This window comes from Myotis lucifugus, unplaced genomic scaffold (assembly GCF_000147115.1).
Source record: "Myotis lucifugus unplaced genomic scaffold, Myoluc2.0 scaffold_14, whole genome shotgun sequence".
Taxonomy (NCBI): Eukaryota; Metazoa; Chordata; class Mammalia; order Chiroptera; family Vespertilionidae; genus Myotis; species Myotis lucifugus.
This window is the reverse complement of record NW_005871062.1, coordinates 4762583-4786249: the sequence shown is the minus strand read 5'-3', so window position 1 is coordinate 4786249 and position 23667 is coordinate 4762583. Positions and strand designations below refer to the sequence as shown.

At 38.0% G+C, this 23667-nt stretch overlaps 1 protein-coding gene across 3 annotated transcripts in view; it reads left to right on the top strand.

Annotated features, from left to right (window-relative positions):
* IL1RAP (interleukin 1 receptor accessory protein) overlaps nt 1-23667 on the top strand; it is a 152507-nt gene that overhangs the window by 22974 nt on the left and 105866 nt on the right. The window contains exon 1 of one of the 3 annotated variants that reach the window (XM_023750557.1): nt 22281-22393. The exons of 1 other annotated variant lie outside the window; for it this stretch is intronic. In XM_023750557.1, coding sequence (XP_023606325.1) covers nt 22385-22393 — 9 coding nt within the window. In that variant the 5' untranslated portion in view covers nt 22281-22384. Of the gene's footprint in view, nt 1-22280; nt 22394-23667 lie in introns of those variants that run through there. One more of the 3 variants, XM_023750555.1, reaches the window with a different exon arrangement.

The window sequence follows — 23667 nt, the reverse complement described above, 5'->3', positions numbered from 1 at the left end:
AATCTCCTTCAGTTACTTCCTTGTAGTTTAACGGAACAATAGAGTAGTGACCTTGGAATGGAGATAACACATGCCCTAACCTTTGGAATAGAATGGATAGGATTAAAATCAACTGGTATAAATACAGATGTAATAAGAGAATAAAAAAAGAACCTCGCTATGCTGATCAACTAAACGCTGCCTCCGTGTCCTTCATTCTTCACCACCTCCATCCAAAGAGAACCCCTGGACTTGCTGGGGCTGGACCCCAACATATATATATCGTTTATATTCCTCAGATAAACGTATTGGGCATGAGTTCCCTTTTGTGCACCTTTGTTCCTGGACAACAATGCCTTTCTTTCTTATAAGTTTTTGAGGTCCACCTTCTCCAGGTGAAATTATTCCTTAAAACTCATTCTTGGGTCCCCACCAGGGCCACTCACCTTCACATTTCTCATCAGAGTCTTTCCTAAGATAAAACCTCAGCTCTCTGAAAATACTCAGTGATAGGTGCATTTTAGGTCATAGAGCAGTGGTTTTTCAACCTTGGCTGCACATAGAATCACCTGGGAATCTTTTTAAAATCCTGATTTCTGGGCCTCATCCTCCGGAAATTCTGTTTCTTTGTTACGGGCTGGGGCCACAACATTAGTAACAAAGAAACAGAATTTCGGGAGGATGAGGCCCAGAAATCAGGATTTTAAAAAGATTCCCAGGTGATTCTAATGTGCAGCCAAGGTTGAGAACCACTGTATAGAGCAGGGGTCCTCAAACTATGGCCACGGGCCACATGCAAATACAAATATTGTATTTGTTCCCGTTTTGTTTTTTTACTTCAAAATAAGATATGTGCAGTGTGCATAGGAATTTGTTCATAGTTTTTTAAAACTATAGTCCGGCCCTCCAATGGTCTGAGGGACAGTGAACTGGCCCCCTGTTTAAAAAGTTTGAGGACCCCTGGTATAGAGTATTATGAAAAGTTAAGTTTTCATAATCATGGGGTAGCCACCAACACAGTAGTTTAAGGTTTACTTACTCTGGTTATAGATATGATTATATCCAACAACCAACTGATTTTGGATCAATCATGTTATCTTTGTGCTTTTGTTTTGTTAAGAAAGATGTTTGGCCCAAAGCCTTCCTGACATCTTCGATGATCAAGGATCTTGTGACTGCTTTAATAGCATGTGTCTCTGAAGTGTATTCCATAGCACACAGCTGTTTTATAATGAGTATCCTGAGAAATTGTAGTTTTAATTAGTAATTTGCGGCAATGATTTTAAATGTCAATAATTTTGTACTATGCATAATGTTGTCCCTAGGAGCTATGTAAGACTCTAACACTAAATGGCCTCAGACCCTGAGATTACTAGGATTTATTTCTTTGTTTCTAATAGCTCAACTTTTTCCCTGACATCAACCTAAATACTTATTTATAAAAGTATTTTCCTCCCATCCAAATCATGCACTCTTTTCTGCTTTGGCATGAGAGCTTGGATGAGGATCTAAGGCTTTGTCCTATAAGTAACATTGGTTCATTATTTTATTTTATTTTTTTAGATTGAGGAAGAATTCATTCTGGTTGCATTTAGAGCACTGGTTTGCATAGTTGTCTACTGGGTATTTGTTTGATAATTGACACTATGACACTGACTAGTAATTGAGTTACTAGTTGTTGAGGTATAACTATATGCCTTTTATTCTGTTTTGCAACTCCCACCTTATTAGCAGTTAAGCTTCTTAGACATCGGAATCATATTAGGTTATTACTGTGGTCTTCTGAGTAGATGCTAGGAACTCAATGGCCTTTTTTATTAATGCTAAAGGAAAATCAGCATAAATCATAAGTATGAAAGGAATAAATTTAAAAAAAAATGTTTTATTGATTTTAGAGATAGAGGAAGGAAGATGGAAACATTAATGAGAGAGTGAAACATCAATTGGTTGCCTCCTGCTCACTCCCTCCCCGGGATCAAGCCCACAACATGTGCATGTGCCTGACTGGGAATCGAACCAGTGACAATGCTCAACCAACTGAGCCACACTGGCCAGGGCAAAAAAGAGAAAATTAAAAAAAAATGAAAATGTCATCAGTAGGGAAATGGTTGAATACACTATGATATAACTGGACAATGTAATTGTATTTAGCTATTTAAAGGAATGAAGTCTATTATATGAACTGATCTGGAAAAATGTGAATGATGCATTGTTATATAAAAGAAGCCACTTGAAAACTCACATATGTTTCAATTTTTGTAAAACATGATAAAGAAAAGAATATGAAAAGATAGGAAAATCTGAATCTAGGAGTTATGTGCGATTATGTTAGGAGTGGGATTTATGAATACTGAAAAGAGAGAAGGGGGCATAATGTTTTCCTCTCCTATTTAATATAAAAATTTTTAAAGGGGATAATAAGATTCTAGATGCTTTCTCCCAATATTTTACTGTGAAAATTTTAAAGCATACAGCAAAGTTGAAAATATGTTACAGTAAGTGCCCTTATAACCACTGCCTAGTTTCTACTACTAGCTTTATATAATACTTGCCCTATTACATATCTGTTCATTTTTGAATCTATGGGTGATTTTTACGTTTTTATGTTTTTCAGTATTTTCAGACTTATTTACAGAAAGAACCTGGAGCCTCTTGTAAAAGAGACACATAGCCTGTAGCAAAGAGTCATAACACCATACATACAGATTTTACTGATATTGCTAGACATATTGATTGAGAATTTATTAGATGTATTTACCTTAGATATCATAGATATTATAGATATCATATATTCTCTCTCTCTCTCTCTCTCTCTCTCTCTCTCTCTCTCTCTCTCTCTCTCTCTTAATAGTGTTGGTAAAGGCAGCAATGAACTTGTCCATTAGGGTTTGGCAACTACTTGAATTTCCTAGGCATCATGTGAGTCTCCATCCCCTGCTACCTTGCACTGACTCTGTACTCTGCTTTTCTAGGTCCCCCTAGTTAGCTTTGCAAACCCTATACACTCTTATAGTCTCATTTAGCTTCCTTTCTCAGGATATTACATTATGACTTGTTTCTAGAAATTATCGAGTTTTGAGAATAAATATAAATGATTTGTGATTTCTTTGAGCCACTGCTTGATTTTAGGGTTCTGATTATCAGACACTCTAAGGAACTTGGGACAGACCATAGTTTGTTTTGGTCCTACAGAATCTCATTTGGAGAAAGGGTATTCAGTTAAAGATGCACTGTGATTTGCAGAGAGGCAATTGTATTGAAAAGAAATAATGATTTGGTACTTAGTTATAAATATCAAAATGTGGAATATGAGTAACTTTATGCCAAACCTAAATTCTAGGATGTTTCATTCTGCATAATGTCTTTTACAGCTGGACCTTGCCTTCCATTTTGGTGACTAGATGTCCTTTTCCCCCTCCCCACACAGGATCAAATATATATAAGTTGCCTATCATTTCTCCGCTGGCTTATCATTCTAGGCCTACTTCCCATAATTCCTTGTCAGCTTCCCTGCAGATCACATTCTAGTCTTACCAGATATCTTGGTTTCTGATAAATATCTGCTTTTAGAACGTTGTTCAACTTGTTTTATCTTTTTATAACTTATTCTCCTCTCTCTTCTTCTTTCTTCTTCATTCCTCCACTTTCTTCTGTGGTCTGTCTGGTACCCACCCACCTACACACACACACACACACACACACACACACACAGTTCTCTACCTGTTTAACTTGTTTAAATGCAGAGTCTTCATCTCTAGACCTATCCACTAGAAACAGTCATTCCTTTCTTAGCATTTCTGTAACACATTATTTAAACTTTATCACTTAAAAGGTTGCTCCTCAGTCTATGGTGTGTGACGCAATAGCACATCAGCCTCTGGGGGTTGACTGAAAATGTAGACTCTTGAGTCCCGACCTAGACCTACTGAATCAGACCCTGCATTTCACCAAGATCTCAAGATCACCCTTGTTTACATTACTATTTGAGAAGCACTGTCTTAGAACAGATACCCAACTTTGCCTCTCACTTGATTGCTTTTGTGGCAGTGGATTCTGATAGACTGCCTTGTGATGGGGGCTGTCTTCATCTTTCATCTGCAGGGCAGGGTGGATGGCTCTGCACACAGCTGAGGCTCTTCTGTGTGTGTTTTTGAATGCAAGCCTAAGAATTCAATGAGGAGGGGAATGTGAGGGAAATACAGGAATGTAGGATATGTTCGTGATTCTTGTCAGCAAGAAAGCTTTCAAATTGTCTCACTTCTGTCATTGCTGTGGTTACATTTTATAGACCCTGGTATAAAAGGGCTCACCCCATTATCAAACCTGTTTTCTCCTCTCACTTCTTTGACAAGTGCCACAGTGATATGGGGTGTTTAAGCTTTTCGAAGCTTATGTGAATTTACTGTCCAAGGGCATATATTTAAGGCACAGGGAAACATTGTATTGATATTTTATGAATAAGGTTATAGTTGTACAACTGGCATTATTGTTTGTTTCCAGAATTGGAAGCCTAATCACAAGGTCAGAGTAAGGTCCAGAATCCGATTTTGATACATCTGATCTCAGGAAAATAATATTGTTTAGTTGATTATATTTGCTTTTTGAAAACTTGGAAAGGGAGAAGGTCCATAATTTCAAAACGGCTTTTTTGATCTCTCCTTATAGATTCTCTCCCCCATCCTCATCTTTCCTACTTTCCCTGGCATGATGGCTTTTCTTGTCTGTCACTTCTGTCTTCTATTCTAGTTTTACATCTTTGTTTTATAGTTTTCTTATTTATTCCACTCCTTATTCCTATTATCAACACTGTATTACAAAATGTGATTTTTATGATCCTTCACAAAGAGCTGAGTGTAATTAATTAGTAAAATTATAATAAACATAATATGAATATAAAAAATAAATTAAAGAAATAAATATAATAAACATAATAATAAAATAATTAAAATAAATATAAGTATAAATAATATAATTATAAATAAAATAAATAACCAGATGATAATTTAACCTACATAAGAACAAGTCCAGTGGATCTTGTGATTTTCTTCCTATTAGTAAAAATAAAGTTGAATATGTAATTCTATTTTCATCCATTTTGTTAAGATTATGAAATTGGCCTAGTTGGTGTGGCTCAGTGGTTGAGCATCAACACATGATTCAGTTCGATTCCCTGTCTGGGCAAATGCCCAGGTTGCAGGCTAGATCCCCAGTAGGGGGCATGAAGAAGGCAGCAGATTGATGTTTCTCTTTCATCGATGTTTCTATCTCTCTATACCTCTCCCTTCCTCTCTCTAAAATCAATAAAAACATATATATTTAAAAAAATTATAAAATTGTTTGAATACTTCTATTTCTATTATTTATTTAGAAGATATTTTCTAGTTCTGTGTTTTCCGTGTGGCATTTCAGTGGATGCAAAAAAATGAATTATAAAAGTAAAACACAACTAGTTTGCCCTTCAAGACTAAGGTGCTCACATGAAATAGACAGTAGATGCAATACAAGGTAAAAGAGGATACATACTAACACACATGCAGGAATCCAGGAGGTACTGGATGTGCAGAAATGGCAGGAAGTTTACTAGAGCATTGAAGGACTAGTTTCTATGAATACTGGTTACTGTTGTTCACTGTCATATTCTCATCCTCTCTCTTTTTCTCTCCATCTCACTTGCTACCTTCCTCCATCACAAGGCCTCTTTTTTCCTTTTGTCCTTCCGTTGTTGGTTTTTTTTTTTTTTTGGTTTTTGGTGGACTAATGTTTGTGTGTTTTTGATTCTGAAACCAAAAGCCTCAAAAAGCACAGAATTCTGTTTGGAAGGCATTTTACAAACCTTTCCTATGAGATTGTCTGTAGGGAAATTTCTTCCTGTCCTGGATATACAATGAACCATTTATTGGTCTTCAAGATCTCAATACTAACTCATTATTTTAAAATTTATTATTTTTTTTCTTCCAGAAATTTATTTGACCATTTCTTCTTGTTTTGCTGCTAGCTTGCAATAACAAGAATTAGTCTTCATTCTCGTGTGTGTCTGTGTTTTAGTTATTTTTCCCCCTAAAATTTATTGTAGTAAATTTTTTTAAAAATATATTTTATTGATTTTTTACAGAGAGGAAGGGAGAGAGATAGAGAGTCAGAAACATCGATGAGAGAGAAACACCAATCAGCTGCCTCCTGCACACCGCCCACTGGGGATGTGCCCGCAACCAAGGTACATGCCCTTGACCGGAATCGAACCTGGGACCTTTCAGTCCGCAGGCCGACGCTCTATCCACTGAGCCAAACCGGTTATGGCTATTGTAGTAAATTTTATACTTGTTATAGGCTTAGGAGGTATTGGGAAAATATAATTAAAAACAAAACTTCTCAACCCCAAAATCCTCTCCACAATGATAAGAGAGAAAGAAAACACCTTTATTTTTGAATAAGCATTAAACCAGATGTGATGCATATCACAGGCAAGCCACTAAGAGACTGCAAAGACAGAAAGAAATGTCACCCTTTTATAAAGCCACGCAGCCTATTGCACATGAGTTTTCAAGATGACCAATAACTTGTCTTCAAGTTAGAGGACTTGGTAGCATCATTTGTAGCACATAGTCCATCCTGACTTTACTTGGTAATGGGGATGACTACCTATGTTATTTAATTGGCTTTATCCAAAGGGAAAAAAAACAAACTTCTCATATCTTTATTTTTTAACTGTATTTTATTGTGATAATACTTAATATAAGATGTACACTTTTAACAAAAGTTTAAGTCTACAATGCATTATTTTTTACTGTAGGTATAATGTACGAGCTCATTTAGCTTCCATCTCCCCCTCCCCCAGTCCTAGGTAACCACCATTCCACTCTTTGATTCTATGAATTTGACTATTTTATGTTACTCATATAAGTGGAATCATGCAGCATTTCTAATTCTGTTACTGGATTATTCCACTTACTATAATATCCTCAAAGTTTATGCTTCTTGTGGCATATTGAAGAATTCCTTTCATTTCTAAGGCTGCATAGTATTACATTTTCTTTGTCCATTCATTTGTGGATGCACACAGGCTTTTTCCACATCTTGGCTTTTGTTAATAGTGCTGCAATAAATATGGAGTAATGTGACTTCAAGATCCTGATTTTAATGTTTTTAGATAAACACTCAGAAATGGGGTTGCTGGGTCTGACTCTATAACTTGGAGAAAGGTGCACCACTGAATTTAGGTTCTTGCCTTCCCATAGAGACTGGGAGGTATCACCCCTATCTTGATGCTTACATTTCAAAAAGATGATCCCCAGGTTTCTGAGAAAGACATTTCTATGGCACAAAGCTGACAAGAGACTTATCTAGTCTTCAAAAGGATTTATCGAAAGAGATGAGAAAGTACCCAATAATTAGTATTTTTCTAAAACAAATGCTCTGACAAAAAGGAGCAGCGGGAAATCATTTCCCTTATTTTCAACAAGAAAAATGAAGCCTCATATTTTTAATTTGTATTTGCTCTTACAGAGCCTAGAACTTATTTTCATGTGTTTAACTAATGCAATTCAGAATTTAAGTCTTAGTTTTTTTCTGAGTTTATGATCAACCAGAGATTCAGCTGAGGTTTGTCTTTGGTCTTGTGTAACAACTTATATACCTTCCTGTTGGAATCTGATTTAAAAATTCATTCACATTTCTACATTTTTATTTTTTTTTACTGTGGCAAAATATACATAAAACTTACCATTTTAACCATTTTAAATTAAGTGCATTCACATCGCTGTTCAACTGTCATGGCCATCCATTTCCAGAATTTTTACATCTTCCCAAATTTCAACAGAAACTGTACCCTTTTTTAGACACTAACCCCCTGTTCCCTCAGCCCCTGGCAAAGGCCACCATTAGCATTTTAATCTACCTGTTAAAAACTGCCTGGATGAGATCAGGGGCCACCACAGTGATTTGCAACAACATGAATGGACCTTGAGAATATCATGCTAAGTCAAATAAGTCAGGTAGAAAAAGTTGAGAACTATATGACTTCACTCATATGTGGAATTTAAAACTGAAAGCAGCAAATGAACAAACAAGAATACAAACAAACAAAAATCCTCACAGACTCAGACAGCAGTATGGTGGTTTTCAGAGGCAATCAGGGAGGGGAGGTAATAAGGGGTAAAAGGGACCAATATATGGTGATGGAAGATGATTTGACTTTGGGTGGTGGGCACGCAATGCAATATACAGATTATGTATCATAGGATTGTACACTTGAAACCTATATGATCTTATTAACCAATGTCACTCCAATAAATTGAATAAAAAGGAAACTGCATAGAGAGGGAAGAAGAATTCTGTTTGCCCAGGATTTGAAATACAAAGGTATTTTCATGGGAAACTGACGGGGGAAAACCACATTACAGCCATTGAATGTTGTGGGGGGGGGGGGGGGCGAGGGGGGCGGGTCAAGCAGGGAAAAAGGAGACATATGTAAAACTTTAGACAATAAAAAAAAAACAAAAAATGTTGAATGTGGTGCCCCCTATATTCATGAGATGGTACACTAATTATAAATAATCTAAGTCTGTGCCCAGAAATGTCTCATTTGTGTCACTTCATTTATTTCCAAAGTAATAAAAACTGCTTTTTTAGTAAAATATTATTGCTTATAATTCTGGGACTTTACTTATGTAGATTGACATTTTCTACTACCATTGCTTTAGTGAATCTTTTATCTTTCTTAATTGATCTTTTGCTGTATTTTGTGATACCCAGCAAACTAAATAAGGAGCAGTTCCTTCCCCTGTTTTGCTTCTAGCCAACCAGGGGCACTGGGGAGAAAGATGTAAAAGCTTCGGTGCTGACGATCTGCTGCAATCAGAGAACCTTATTTAAAACCCAGCTTTGCTATTTGATTGCTATGATAGCTTGAGTAAGACACTTCACCTTTTTGCACCTAATTTCTTCATCTTGTAAAACAGGAAAATCATATTCCTTTCTGAATAAGTGTTGTGAATATCAAATAACATAAGACCTGAAAAGAAGCACTGGGTATACTGTCAAAGTGTGGATTATTTCTGTTGAATAAGGTACCTGGCAGGGAATTGGAAAATATGTGTTGAATGAACAGATATTGTTCTCAAAGTGAAATTTCTGAGGGTTCTCTCCTCCCCACACATACTCCTGGCCTGCCTGATAACCTCCACTGTCTGTTTTGCTCTGGTTCCTGATCACATCCTGCTCCAGGTTTAAAATAACTAGAGCTGTTTAGCTGGTGTTGCTCAGTGGTTGAGCATCTACCCATGAACCAGGAGGTCATGGTTCAATTTCTGTTCAGGGCACTTGCCTGGGTTTCTAGCTTGATCCCCAAGAGGGGGCATGCAGGAGACAGCCAATTAACAATTCTCTCTCATCATGTATGTTTCTATTTCTCTCTCCCTCTCGCTTTCTCTCTGAAATCAATAAAAATATATATTTAAAACATCTCTAGAGTTCACATTTTGGGGAGAGATAGAAAGGGTCCAAAGGCATGTTTGTTATGTTCTCTCATTGGCTCTTACTTCCTAAGTCTAGCTGCTTCCTCAGAGCTTTGGAGGGGTTAGTTAGAAATACAGTCATCTCCTGGAAAATATCCAGTAGGAAGAAGGGACTTTCCTTTTTCCCCAGCAGCAGCATGCACAGGAAATTTCATGCTGGCCAAAAAAATAATGAGCAGCAGTAATGTTGAATCAGATACCGTGAATTCAAATTCAACAATATTCCAGGGCTAGTCCCAGGAGTCCCCTATGTGGACACTGGGCAGGAGTCACTGGGGGTCTTCTCTTGTTCAATGTCATCATCAAGCACAGGATAAGTGAAAATGTGCGTATTATAAGGCATAACCAAGTCTTACACTGACAAAGCAGATGGCAATCGCAGGGTATTCTTGTAAACTGACAGATTTCGGTGAGAACACACCTCCCTGAAGATGATCTGGAGAAGAAGATAAGTGTTGAGAGACCGGAGGTGTGGAAAACAATGGAAAGAGTGATGGTATTTTCCAAGACTGGGGAGCAGCCTGTAGGAACACCCTGCCACGGGCAGATGATCTGCGACTCCATACAGAAGCTGGCAATCATTCAGTGCGCAGCACTGAGCACTCTCCGTGTGCCCGGCTTCAGGCTTGGCCCCCGAGACAAGCATCCATCAGAGGTAAGGGTCTCGAGAAAGAAGACATACACATTTAATTGCAGTACAGAATAAAAAATGACATTAATGGGACCAAAGGGAAAGTTGTAGGGAGGATACATTACATCTGGCCAAGAGAAGAAGGGAGGTACCATGAAGGAAATGGCTTTGGAAATAGATCTTGAAGGATGGGCAGTGTCTGTATATGTGAAGACGAGCATGCAGGGCATTCCAGGCAGAGGGATGATTAAGAGGGAAGGGGGAAAGGGGTGATTTATAGCACTATCTCTATGTGCACCTGTGGCCAGAGTCCAGGTTATAGGAGGAGTGGAGCAGAAAGGGCTGGATAGGGGAGTTTTGCCACCAAATCCAGAATGGCGAACGAAGGCTATCAGGGGAAAAGAATTAAGATGAGCTGTGTGGGAAAATCGATTTGGTCCTTGTCATCAGTCAGCCTTTACAAGTGTCCTCGCAGCCCTGAAAACTTTCCTGAGGCTTTTACCACCTTCTTGTTTGTGATGTGGTAAACTTTTTTGGGGAGCAACTTCGGAGAATGATATTTTAGTCTGTTTTCAAGCATCAGTGAAAGGAAAGGGTATATATGTGCAAAAAAAACTACTACTGGTTTTTAGGTCAGCCTAATGAACCCATGCATTTCCTCATCTTTCTCTCTTTTCAGAGAAGGGCAGACAATTAAAAATAATAGCTCTTCTAATTTTTTTTTAGCATATATTAAGGTCACAGAGGGAAAGGGGTTATTTACTGGGTCTTGTCATCTGTACTGTTTCCTTCTATAATTGGAGAAATAATAGCTCCCCCCTGTTTTCCTATTCTTTCTCCATGGCATCTAATGTTCTGATTTTGCAACAGGCTTCACACATCCAAAATGCTAGAAGTGAAATCATAAGTAACTCCAATTAGCTATACTGACCGAGCATAACATCACTATACTTAAATTCAGCAGCATGTCTTATGTCTCATTTTTGGTAACCATTATGATATTTTTTCTACATCAGCTTGCCACAGGGATAGCTCAGCAAATTAGAAAATTGATTCGAATTTCCCACTTTCTCCCCCCAATTAAGAATTCATGACCCTTATCTCACTAGGAGTTTTTTTCTAATATGCCCCATGAGAGAATTTACAGGAATTTCTCCAGCTTGGTCTGTTGCCTTATACAGATGAAACCCCTTATTTTTCTGAAAGAACCTCAGTCAGCATTTCTAAACTCTGCCAAGAATCCTAGTGCTTAGAGATATTCTAAACAGAGATTCATAAAGTCAATTAAGTTTGAGGAACACTGTAAATGATTCCTAAGTAATTTAGTTTCACAGCGTACATTAGCATTCTAAAGACCCCCAGAAATCCTGTAGAAAAAGATAACTTTAACCTCATTTTCACCTAATATTAATCACCCAATGTTTCTCTAAAATGAGGGTACAATACTAAAACGTATACAGACAGTCCTCGGGTTACGTTGGACTCGACGTAGGTCGTTTTGTGGTTACATCGCCATCTCCCATTTATTTATAAAAAAAAAGTTCCGTCATTTCGACATATGTACATATGTGCTTTATGTTTTTTTTTATCATTTATTTACCACAAATAAAGGTCAGGAGTTATCTTTCTTTTAATTATTATTATTTTTTTTACTGTTTCACTTCATTACTGCTGTGTATGTGCTCCATGTGCGTGATGTAGGTGCTTATGTAGGTGGGTTCCGACTTAAAGGTGAACATCGCATTACGTCGCGCCATAGGAATGGATCTCCTACATAACCTGAGGACCGACTGTATATTTTTAAAAGCATTCTATAGAAGCCCAAGTTGGACAATATGGATCAATATGTGGCCTTCAGAGGGTCTAAGTTAATCCAAGAATACAATTCAAAAAAATATCAATAGCCTTGCATTTAGACAGATGTATTGAATTCATCATTTGTCTACCAAACAAGATTAATGTGAGGATTTTTTTGTAACTTGGCGATCCTTTAAACCCTGTCTGTATCAACAGAGCTGCTACATCTTATATTATTTTCCTAAATCCGAAGAAACACCAGAGGGGACTGAAATAATAAGACAGTAATTTCGGCTGCAGAATGCAGATCTCGCTGACCCTGTGGGGTTATTGCCGAGTAAGATTAATTATGCAGATGTGCCACCCGAGGCTTTGGAGTTGAAGTCCCCTGTTGTAATTCACTGCAGGATCATTCATATAGCCAGCATTTTGATATGATTATTATTCCACCACGGTTTTATCCGCCCCTAGACAATTACAGAACCACTTACCAGCATCTCTCATTGATTTCTTATTTAAAATTCCCAGGGCCACGGCAGGCATTCAGGTCCTGTTGTTGGCGACAGCTACAGATCAATGGCATGGAGCAACAGGGGGTTTTCTTTAGGACATGACAGATGCTGAGATTGTTTGCTAAGCAGAAGACAGACACTGGGACTCCAGTAGGAAGCAGTGTTTCTGGGGCCCAATGTCTCTAACACAAACGTTTAAAGTAATGACAGCAAGAGCAGAGAGGATGCGTATAGCAGGAAGATCATGAGATTTGGTGTCAGGATGTCTGAGTTTGAACACTGGTTTCACGATTTATTATCTGGGCCACTTCGGGGAAATCACTACTTTTTCTGTAAATAGTGTTTTCTGAAAATAGTGTTTTCTGAAAATAGTGTTTCTGGGCCCCCATATCTCTAACACAAATGTTTAAAGTAATGACAGCAGGAGCAGAGAGGGAGCACAGAGCAGAAAGATCATGAGATTTGGTGTCAAGAAATCTGAGTTTGAACACCGGTTTCACCATTTATTATCTGTGCCACTTTGGGGAAATCAGTTCTCTTTCTTGTAAAATGAGATTGCTATTAAATGCCAAACTGCTGGCAGTCTTCTGAGGTTTAAATGAATATGTGTGTGTGTGTGTGTGTGTGTGTGTGTGTCGGGGGGCGGGGGAACAACAACTTTGTGAATGGCAAAGTGTTTTAAATGTAGTTTTTGTGCTAATGAGAAAGGCTTCCATTCTTCATCTGGCAGAGTCAGCATAATCAAACATGCCTGTTATGGCCCAGTTGCTTGGGTAATGTCCTGTTGACTCCTCTAATGGCTGGTGCTGCTACCTAGGGCAGAATGTGGTCACCATGCATTGATATGATTAGCAGCTTCAAGGAGTGTATGCCCTTGAAATGATGTGCAGAATAAAATTCCCTTTTCTAATTGCTATGCTTGGTCCATGGTGTTAGGGACTTCATAACTGCAAGATAATACCCATCTAATTAGAATTTTTCAACAACTTTTTCTTCCTGTTCTATGCTCAGTGGAAACAGTAAGGCTTACTTTATTTTAATTTTGCCTAAAATGCATTTCTTACTGCATGGATACATTTTGGAGTGTTACCCATCTTCGGAGTGCAACAGTAAAGCCCATCTTGTTCAAAGAGGTCCCCTCCCCTCCATACCTTCATAATTCTGTTCTCCATATTAAAATGCGAGTGATTCCTTTCTTAGAGCATGATGCTTGGACTCATTTGTATCCTATATCCTATATAATAAAAGCCTAATATGCTAAGTGCCAGGTCATCCGGTCGGCTGTTCAACCAATCAAAGCATAATATGCTAATGATATGCTAAGGCCGCTGAACTGCTCGCTATGATGTGCACTGACCACCAGAAGGCAGATGCTCTGACTAGTAGGTTAGCTTGCTGCTGGGGTCCAGCTGATCAGGACTGAGCAAGACAGGCCAGGCATGCCCTGGAACCTTCCTGCTGTCCCTCCCTGGCTGGCCAACTTCCTGCGTCCCTCCTCAGCCCTGATCATGCACTGGTGGGATTTCTCAGCCTGGCCTGCACCCTTTCGCAATCCAGGTCTCCTCAGGGATGTCAGAGAGCTGGTTTTGGCCTGATCCCGTAGGGCAGGCCAAGGGACCCCACTGGTGCACGAATTTGTGCACTGGACCTCTAGTACTTAATAATAGCAAATACAGCTAAACTGCTTTGTACAGTTACAGAAATAACAGCAAATATTCTTTTAGGCATTTTATATAATGTTAACACATATAATTCTGTCAACAAACAGATAAGTAGGCACTGTTATTCTCTCTATTTTACAGTTGAGGAAATTAAGGCACAGACAGAATAAGTAACTTGCTAAATATTCCACAGATACTAAGTGGCAGAGGCGGGGATTGGAGCATTGAACTCAAAGAATTCAGCTTTTAACTACACTGTTATAATTAGCAACATGCATGCTGGAGATCCCTACTAGGTTGTGAGTTCCTGGATGCCTGGGGCATGTTAAAATCTGTTTCATCCTTTAGCATTTAGCACAGAGGGTCCACATAGTAGGTATTCAGTGACTGTTCATTAGCTTTGCATTGGGAGGGGGGAGAAAGCTCCTGAAAAGTTTATGGTGCATCCACAAAATGCCTCATTTGTACTGTCAGTATACATATATTTTTAGTATATGTTTCACCCTCTTGCTTAATTTTCTTGTCAAAGCATTTTCAAAGCTCCCACTGCACACTGCTTGAGCACCTCTCTGGAAGGGTACTGTTTTTTTCCAAGTGGCTGTATGGTGAAGATAAGGCATACTTGTTGAAATTAGGGTCACTTGAATTTTCAGTACTTTATGGATCAATACATAATAGCCCTATAAAATTCCCAGAATTTCTCATTCTGATGAAAGGGCAATTGCATGCTCTTGCTTTATTTGCAATAAAGTCACCAAATGTAAAGATCTGTGCACCAGAGCCCCCACCCTGTCCCTCCATCCAGAGCGATTCGGTGGACTGAGGTCACATCCCAGACTACAGGACTGGTGGGTGCCCATTGCCATCTGTCAGGATGATCCTGGTGTCCAAAAATCAGTGAAAGAAGCCATAGAATTTTCTCAGCAGGGCCACAGACTCACACAGAACTCCTCAGTGTTAGTTCAGAAGGGGATTTTCTTTACCACTTTAGATACAGAGAGATGGGATTTTCTTTAAAGCTCTCTACTTTGGGCTTATGTGTTCCCAGGAAGACTTGGAGTATTGTATTTGCATTTCAGGGACAATTGGGGTTGGGGATGGGAGGATACCTGGTGGGCGTTGCTCTCCAGCAAACAGAAAGCCTGAAGGCAGAGGCTGTCCTGAGGTCCCGGTGTTTTCCCACAGTTGGCACAGTGTTGGTCTGGTATGTGGTGAGACTTCCGTGAAAGTTCTAATGTAACATTTGCCTTTAACTCTTTTTTTAAAACAATATATTTTTATTGATTTCAGAGACAAAGGGAAAGAGAGAAACATCAATGATGAAAGAATCATTGATTGGCTGCCTCCTGCACACCCCCTCCGGGGGATTGAGCCTGTAACCCAGGCATGTGCCCTTGACTGAAATTGAACCTGGGACCCTTCAGTCCCCAGGCGACGCTCTATCCATGGAGCCAAACCAGCTAGGGCTGACTTTAACTCTTCTTAATCAAACTAGTTGTGGAAACAGAGGCACCGGGATAATTAAGTGCAGAGGCAAAGTCACACAGCCAGTTAATACAAAAGTCAGTACTGGGGCCCAGACTCACCCCCCTCCCTGCTCTGTTTGTCTGTGTAATTGATAAGGAGGAGCCCTTGGGGCTGCTTGAGTAGCTGAAGCTGCTGATGCTTCCAGGTCCCTGAGCAGGTGGGCATGTGATATGTGATGCTCTGGTCTGATAGATGATCCCTGGCAAGCCAATCTTTTTTCTCCTGACAGAAGCAGGAAGATGACATGGGTATATGCTCTTGTAAAAGGATAACCGACTGTGTTGTGAGATCAAGAATGGCTTAGATCCAGTCCAGTCCAATGTCTAAGGCAGGCTCACTTTTTAGGCAGTGGATCTTGATGAGAAGTCACATCTGTTTACAGCCATCCCTGGAGAAGACTGTATCCTGTGGACGACCATTAGCCCAACTCAGGAATCTCATGTGCATGTGATTACCTGTATAAAATAAAGCATCAACGCCCTGACTGGTTTGGCTCAGTGGATAGAGCATTGGCCTGTGGACTGAAAGATTCCAGGTTCGATTCCGGTCAAAGGCATGTACCTTGGTTGCAGGCACATCCCCAGTAGGAGGTGTGCAGGAGGCAGCTCATCGATGTTTCTCTCTCATCGATGTTTCTAACTCTCTATCCCTCTCCCTTCCTCTCTGTAAAAAAAATCAATAAAATATATTAAAAAATAAAGCATCAACACCTCATATCTGCATCATTCTTCACTGTTTATGAAGCTTTTCCATCAAATCTAATTTGATCTTTAAAGCAGCTCATGAAGCAAATATTTGTTATACTATTTCACTGATAAGGATGCCAGGATCCACAGGGGTTAAGTAAATTATTCAAGGGCACACAGTTCAAGAGTGACCAACAGCAAACTAAACAGAGGTGGACTGTGTCCTAGGAGGTGGTGGTTGTTGTTTTTTCCCCTATTACCCCGCAGTTATGTGTTTATTGTACAAAAGCATTGGGCTGTGTACTGTGGACACAAACTTGGAGTCCTAGTCCAGAAAGGGATGGGAAAAGAGAAAAACCTAAATAAAACAGATCAGCACAGAAATCCTCAGGGCTCTAAAGGAGAAACAGATACCTGCCCAGTTTTTAGAAAAGGCGTTTTGTACTTCAGCCAGCGGCAAGATAAAGAGAACTGGGAAAGGATGCAGAGGGGAAGGGCAGCTGTGGGAAGGTTAGCATTCATTTCCTTTCTCTGGTTGCCAGTTTCGTCTCAAGTAGAGTTGAATGATTTTGGAAAGCATCTGCATCTTATAGATTGAGAATTGATCTGGGGATTAGAGCCTGGGTTCTCTCTTCTCTCATTAGAGCTTTCACTCTATCAGTATTCCCAATGAAACCTTGAGAGGTTTAATGCATGAAAGAGGGGTTCATGGTCAAATAGCATGGTTAATGCAGTGTTAAAACAAGTCAACCACGATATTTACTTGGTAGATTACCAGAGCTTTTTAAAGGCTAATGTGTACTGTGAGTATTCAAGACAGAGCTATGTGACATGTTACTTTTCAAATTCAATTTGGCCACTTGGTCCTTTGGCAGAGTGCACATTATGGGATATGACCATTTCCATCAAACACTTCAGTGCGATTATAGTGTACTTGATCATCGATTTGTTCTTTTCTCTATTTTTTCCTTTTGTATTTATAAGTCCGATTTTGCTCCTAAACTGTGTGATCCGGGATTATAAAAACCGTTGTGTTCATTTCTTTAAACTGCAGTTTCTGTTAAAGTGTATGAAAGAAAGACCCAATAAATACTTCTTGATTTGAACAAAATTTGATTCTGTAAATGCAGAAGCTGGAGTGCACAGTTTTTATGGAGAAATCTATGAAAGCTCGGCCACAGTTTTGTTGCCTGTGGCCTCTCTAACAGTCTGCAGACGGTGTCTTTCTCTGGAGAGCCTCACAGACAGGATCGTGATCTTCAGACCATCCCTTTGAATCAGAGAGGTTATTAGTGTCGATGTTGTTATATGAAATGTAAAGGAAGAAAACCTCAGGCTAAGAAGCTACTCTGTGCTGGGAAACGTGATGACTTTCCTAACCCGGAGGAGACTAGATCTTGGTGGAGAAGGTGATGTGACTGGTTTGTGTCAGTGGTGGGTTATAATACCACCCAGCTCTCTACTTGAACTTCCCGTGACAACGCAGTTCCCTGGAGAGCAGAGAGGTCTGCTGCAATGCTGCTCCCTTGCCGTGGGTCCAACAGTTCCAGGAGGACAGGGACATTTTTATTCCCTCCTTTTTGCCCAGAGCTTGAGAAATATATGTTGTTCGAATTAGAAGAAATGTTATATATATTCATCATAAATATCCAGTCCCTCCCCCAGCCTTGAAGTTCTGAGATGACTCCCTACCACACTCTGTGTTGGATTTTAAGCTGCTTTCTTTATTTAAAAGGTTGTACATAATGTTGTCCAGTGCCTTTTACTAACCTTTCCCTGTTGTTTTAAACCATCCTTTAAATTCAATCAAGCAAAAGTTTTTCCAGACTTTTTATGCAAGCATGACATATTAATGGTAAAGTATATAAATATTAAGCATACAGATTGATGAACTTTTACAAATGCATCATCATGCAACCATCATCACACTAAGAAATAGAACATGACCAGACCTTAGAAACTTCAATCTTACGACTGCCTACCAATATCTCCAAAAGCAATCCAGCAATTAAATTAAGTTATAAAGTAAGCAATTTATAGCATATTTCCCTTTTGATTTTAAAGTTTCACTACTTTGGATTCTTTCAAATTTAAACGAAACAAAACAAAAAATCCCAGGGTATTTTATAATGTCAAAACACCTTATATTATTGTGTAATTATAGCACTTTATAATTACAAAGTCTTCTTTCACATGTCACATCATTTGGTCCTTGACAACAGTCTAGGAGATAGTCAGGGCAGAAGTTTTTACTTCCATTAAAAAAAAAGAAGTATTTGAGAATAGAGAAGAGAAACCTTCTTGACCACGATTTCTCCATGTTCAAGTTTTATTATGTTATATAGGTACTAGACTTGTCGGGGTGAGCACTTCATAAGGTATATGAATGTCTAATCACAATGTTGTACATCCTTAACTGAAAAGTAAACAATTTCATTGTAGAGCATATTATAACAATTGTGGCTTTCCTGTAAGTTAGAGAGGCCTGACTTATAACTATACCTGTCTTCTCTGAAGTATTTGGGGAACAGAGCATTAAATTTGGACCTAGGATAGTAAACAAAGTGTAGGATATGGCAAATTTTTCCCAATGGTCAATAGTCAACTAAAAAAAATTAACTTGTGTTCTTCTTTGTAAATAATATTAATGATAGCTCACATTTGTCTGCTGTTTCAGTTTCTCAATTGTACTATCTCATTTACTAAGAGTTAATGATACCCAGCCTTTACTGAGAGATACTATGTTCATGGACAGTGCTAATCACTCCACGGGAATTATCAAGTACACTCCTCCCAAAACAACTGATGAGGCAAGTATTAGTCTCTATCGCCCCCACTTGCTGAAGTGATGCCTTTTCTAAGTGGTCAAAACTCCTGCTTCAGTATCTCAAAGTACAGAAAACTTAATCATCAAATTTTCCACCCACTAAGAAAAGGGTACACTGAATACTCTTCTTGTCCTCATTGAAAAGGGTACATGAATGCTTAGCTTGTCTATCTTAAATTAGTCATCAATGCAGTGACCAGGAAATACACTTTATCTATCTAAGTGGTTGCTGTGAATATTCTTTTCTTCTTCTCTGAGGCTGTCCAAGATCAAACAGTTAAACTTAGAACTTCAAGTTCAGTTCTCTTTCACTTTCATCTCACTGAAAAACTAGTTCTATTTCTCTTTGTGATATTTCTTCTCTCACTCCACAGGACATGGTGCTATTCAGAATATTAAAGAACAAAAGGGAATCAATCTGCTCATATCCTATTCCAAACTTTGAAAGACTGCAGGTGGTATGTTATGTTATATATGTCTCCTCAGATTTTCAAAGACTTTGAAGGTATTTAGAAAGAAAGGGAGAGGCAATAGCTAATGTTTTCTGGTGTGAACTTGGACTCTGCTGGTTGTATCAAGGTTAACAACTTTGGCTTGATATGCTGAAAGTTGGGATAATTCATTGATCTCTCTATGTTCCTGGACTGCTAGACTTTTCTGGAACATTCAGTACTTAATGACAGGACTCTATTATTTTTAAAGTAAATGTTGAAAATAGAAACTATATTTAGGTTAAAACAGCTTTATTTAAACTAGAGGAGTTCACAAATCATTTGTGGATATTTTTTTAAAAGAAAGATCATGTCACTTAAAAATATATTTTAATCAACATACAATAAAATAGACTTTTTTGAATTACAGCTCTATGAATAATAACTCATGTATCAATTCATTTAATCACTGCCCCAATCAGGATATGGAACTGCTCTATTCCCCAAATAACTCTTTTGTGCTATCTATCCCTGTATAGTCACACCCTCCTATTACCTCTAGTCCCTGATCTGTTCTCTATCACTCTAGTTTTGTCCTTTTGGGAATGTAATTTAAATGGAATTAGACAGATAGTAACCTATCTAGACAGGCTTTTTTCACTTAGCATAATGCTTTTGTGATTCATCCAAGTTGTTGTTATCAACAGCTCATCACTTTGTATTGCTGAAAAGTAGTCTATTTTTTAGATGCACCAGAGTTTGTTTATCCATTTGCCTGTTGAAGGATGTTTGAATTGTTTCCAGGTTTGGTAAATTAATAATAGAACTGCTGTGAACATTTGTGTATAGGTTTTTGTGTGAACACAAGTTTCCACTTCTCTTGGATAAATCCCGAGGAGCGGGATTACTAGACCCTATGGGAAGAATATGTATAACTTTATAAGAAGCTGCCAAATCATTTTCCAGAGGGGCTGTACCATTTGGTAGTTTCAGCAGTAGGGAGTTCCAGTTGCTCTGTATTCTCTTTAGCACTGGTATTTTGTGTAGTCGTATCTATTTTTGAGGGTTTCATTTGCATTTTCCTTATGGCTAATGACTTGAATATCTTTTCATGTGTCAGTTTTCCTTCTGAATAGAGTATGTCTCCCTGTACTCAAGGGGGATATGTTCCAAGAAGCCCAGCGCATGCCTGAAATCATGGATAGTACCAAAACCTAAATATAGTATGTTTTCTTTTCTCTGTAGGATATATACATTTTCACTTAAAGGAAGCACTTTATGGCTTCATTACTTTACTAGTATAGCATCACTACTCCTGTGCTTGGGCCTATTACTAAGTAAAATATGGGTTACTTGAAAACAAGCACTGGGCCACTATGTGACCAACAGGCAGGATACGCAGGGCAAGGGGAGGATTCACATCGTGGGCGGGATGGAGTGGGACAGTGAGAGATTTCCTTAAGTTACTCGAAATGGTGTACTATTTGAAATTATGAATTGTTTATTTCTGGAATTTTCCATTTAATATTTTTGGACCATGGTAGACTGTCAGTAACTGAAACCATGGAATGTGAAATCACAGATAAGGGGGATCAGCTGTATCCTATTAGGTAAAGGATCTCTTTAAGATTTTTGACATTTTAAAATTGGGTTGTGTTTAGTGTGATTCCTACAACTTCATTCTTCTTTTTCAAATGGTTTTTAATATTTAAGGCATTTCTCTTTCCATATAAATTTCATAATCTGCTTGACTTTATCTGTAAGCAAAATCTTGTTAGGATATTTTGTTGGAATTTCATTAAATCTGTCAATTAATTTTGGGGGGAAATTGATATCTTTTCTATGTGGAGACTTTTAGTTCATGAATATGCTATACTGTAACAAATTAACAGAACTTAGTGTCTTAAAACAACTCTTTTTATATCACAATTTCTGTTGGTCAGAAATCCAGGTACTGTGTGGCTTATCTGGTCTTTGTTTAGGGTTTTACAAGGCTAAAGTCAAAGTGTCAGCAAGGCTGGGCTCCTTTCTGGACTCTCTGGGGAAGAATGCACTTCCAGAGTTGTTGGCAGAATTCTATTTTCTGTGGTTGTGGGACTGAAGTTTCCTACTGACTGTCAGCTCTGTAAGGCCACCTGTATTCCTTGACATGTTGCTACATCTGTCTTTAAATCTCATAGGCTTTTGAGTTCTTTTCTTGCTTTGCTTTTCTCTGCTTTGTCCTTCTGCTGCATCTCTCTGACTTTAACCAGAGAAAGTTATTTGCATTTAAGGGCTCATGTGATAGATTGGGCTCACTCAAATAATCCAGTATAAACTTCCTACGTTAATATTCATAACTTTAATTATATTTATAACATCCCTTTGGTTAAGTAAGATAGCATAATAGATTCCAGGGATCTAAGGCATGGGGCCATTCTGCCAACCACATAATTCCATTTATTTAGGTCTTCTTTGATTTCTTTTATCAATGTTTTATAAATATCAGCATACAGATCTTGTACAGGTTTGGTTAGACTTTAAGCTAAATATTTCATTTTTGTTTTAATTATTATAACCATTCTTATTAAAAGTGGTTTCTGTTTTCCAGTATATACTAATATGTTTAACTTTTGTGTGTTGACTACATATTCTGTGACCTTACTTATTCATTTCTATTTTTAATAGGTTCATTAAGATTTTTTTATGTTGAAAATTATGTCATCTGTGAATAGTCTTACTGCACTGATTAAGACTTTGGGAATGAAGTACAAAGAATGAACATCCTTGCCTTGTGCCTGATCTTAGTGGAAAAGCATTCAGTCTTTCAACATATGATGCAATGTTCGCTGTAGGTTTTTTGCAGATGCTCTTTATTGGTTTCAGGAAGTTTCCTTCTAATTTTAGATTGCTGAGAGGTTTTCTTTCTATTATGAATGATGTGGAATTTTGTCAAATGCTCTTCCTGCCTCAATTGATATGATCATGAGATCTTTCTTTCTTGGATTTTTCAAATACTGAAACTAGCCTTGCATTCTGGAATAAACTCTGCTTTGTTATGGGATATCTATAGATTTCTTTTCTGTGTGCTGTCTGTGGCAGGTTTTAGAATCAGAATAATGTCTCATAAAGTGAATTGGTAACTGTCTTGTCATCTATTTTCTGGAAGAGATTATGTAGAATTGATGTTATTTATTTTTTAAATGTTTGATTGAATTCACCAGTGAAATCATCTGAAGCTTGGGAATTTATTTTTTGGAAGGTTACTAACTGCAAATTCAATTTCTTTTAATAATAGGATCAATGAAAGGATCTATTTTATTTTGAATTAGCTTGGGTAGTTTGTGGTTTTTAAGATGTCTGTCCATTTCATCTAAATTGTGGAATTTATGTGCCTAAGGATTTGAACATTGCCTTATTACCATTTTAATGCCAATGTAACCAGTAGTGATGTATCATCTTTCATTCCTGATATTAGGGATATGTGCTTTATTTTTGTTCTTGGTTCACCTAGCTAGAGGTATAGCAATTGTATTGTTCTTTTCAGAGTACCAACTTCTGGTTTTATTATTTTTTTCTGTCTTAAAATTTTGGGTATCTACTCTTTATTATTTTCTACATTTTTGATTGGTTGGTTTATTTTTCTCTTCTCTTTCCAAGTTCTTAAGATGGGCGATTAGATTATAGGCTTGAAGTCTTTCTTCTTTTTTAATGTAGGCCTGTAGTTTCTTGGATTATCCTGTACACACTTCTACAACTGCATCCCACTTATTTTGATATGCTGTTTCTTTCACTTTTGTTCAGTTCAAAATATTTTCTAATTTCCCTGTTTGATCCACGGATTATTTAGTTATATTTCTTAATTTTGAAGTGTTTGGAGATTACCCTGTTATTTTTCTTTTATTGATTTCTTGTTTAATTATGTAGAGAGAAGATTGACTTTAATTCTTTTAAATGTGTTAAGGTGTGTTTTCTGGTGCATGGGGAGGCTCATATGTACTTGAAAATAATGTGCCATTCTTTAACTTTTAGAGTCCTCAAATAGTTGCTCCACATATTATTCCTAAGTTTACAACTGCAATTCATTGATAATGACGGTGGAGTTTGCTTGCTTTGTTTGACCCA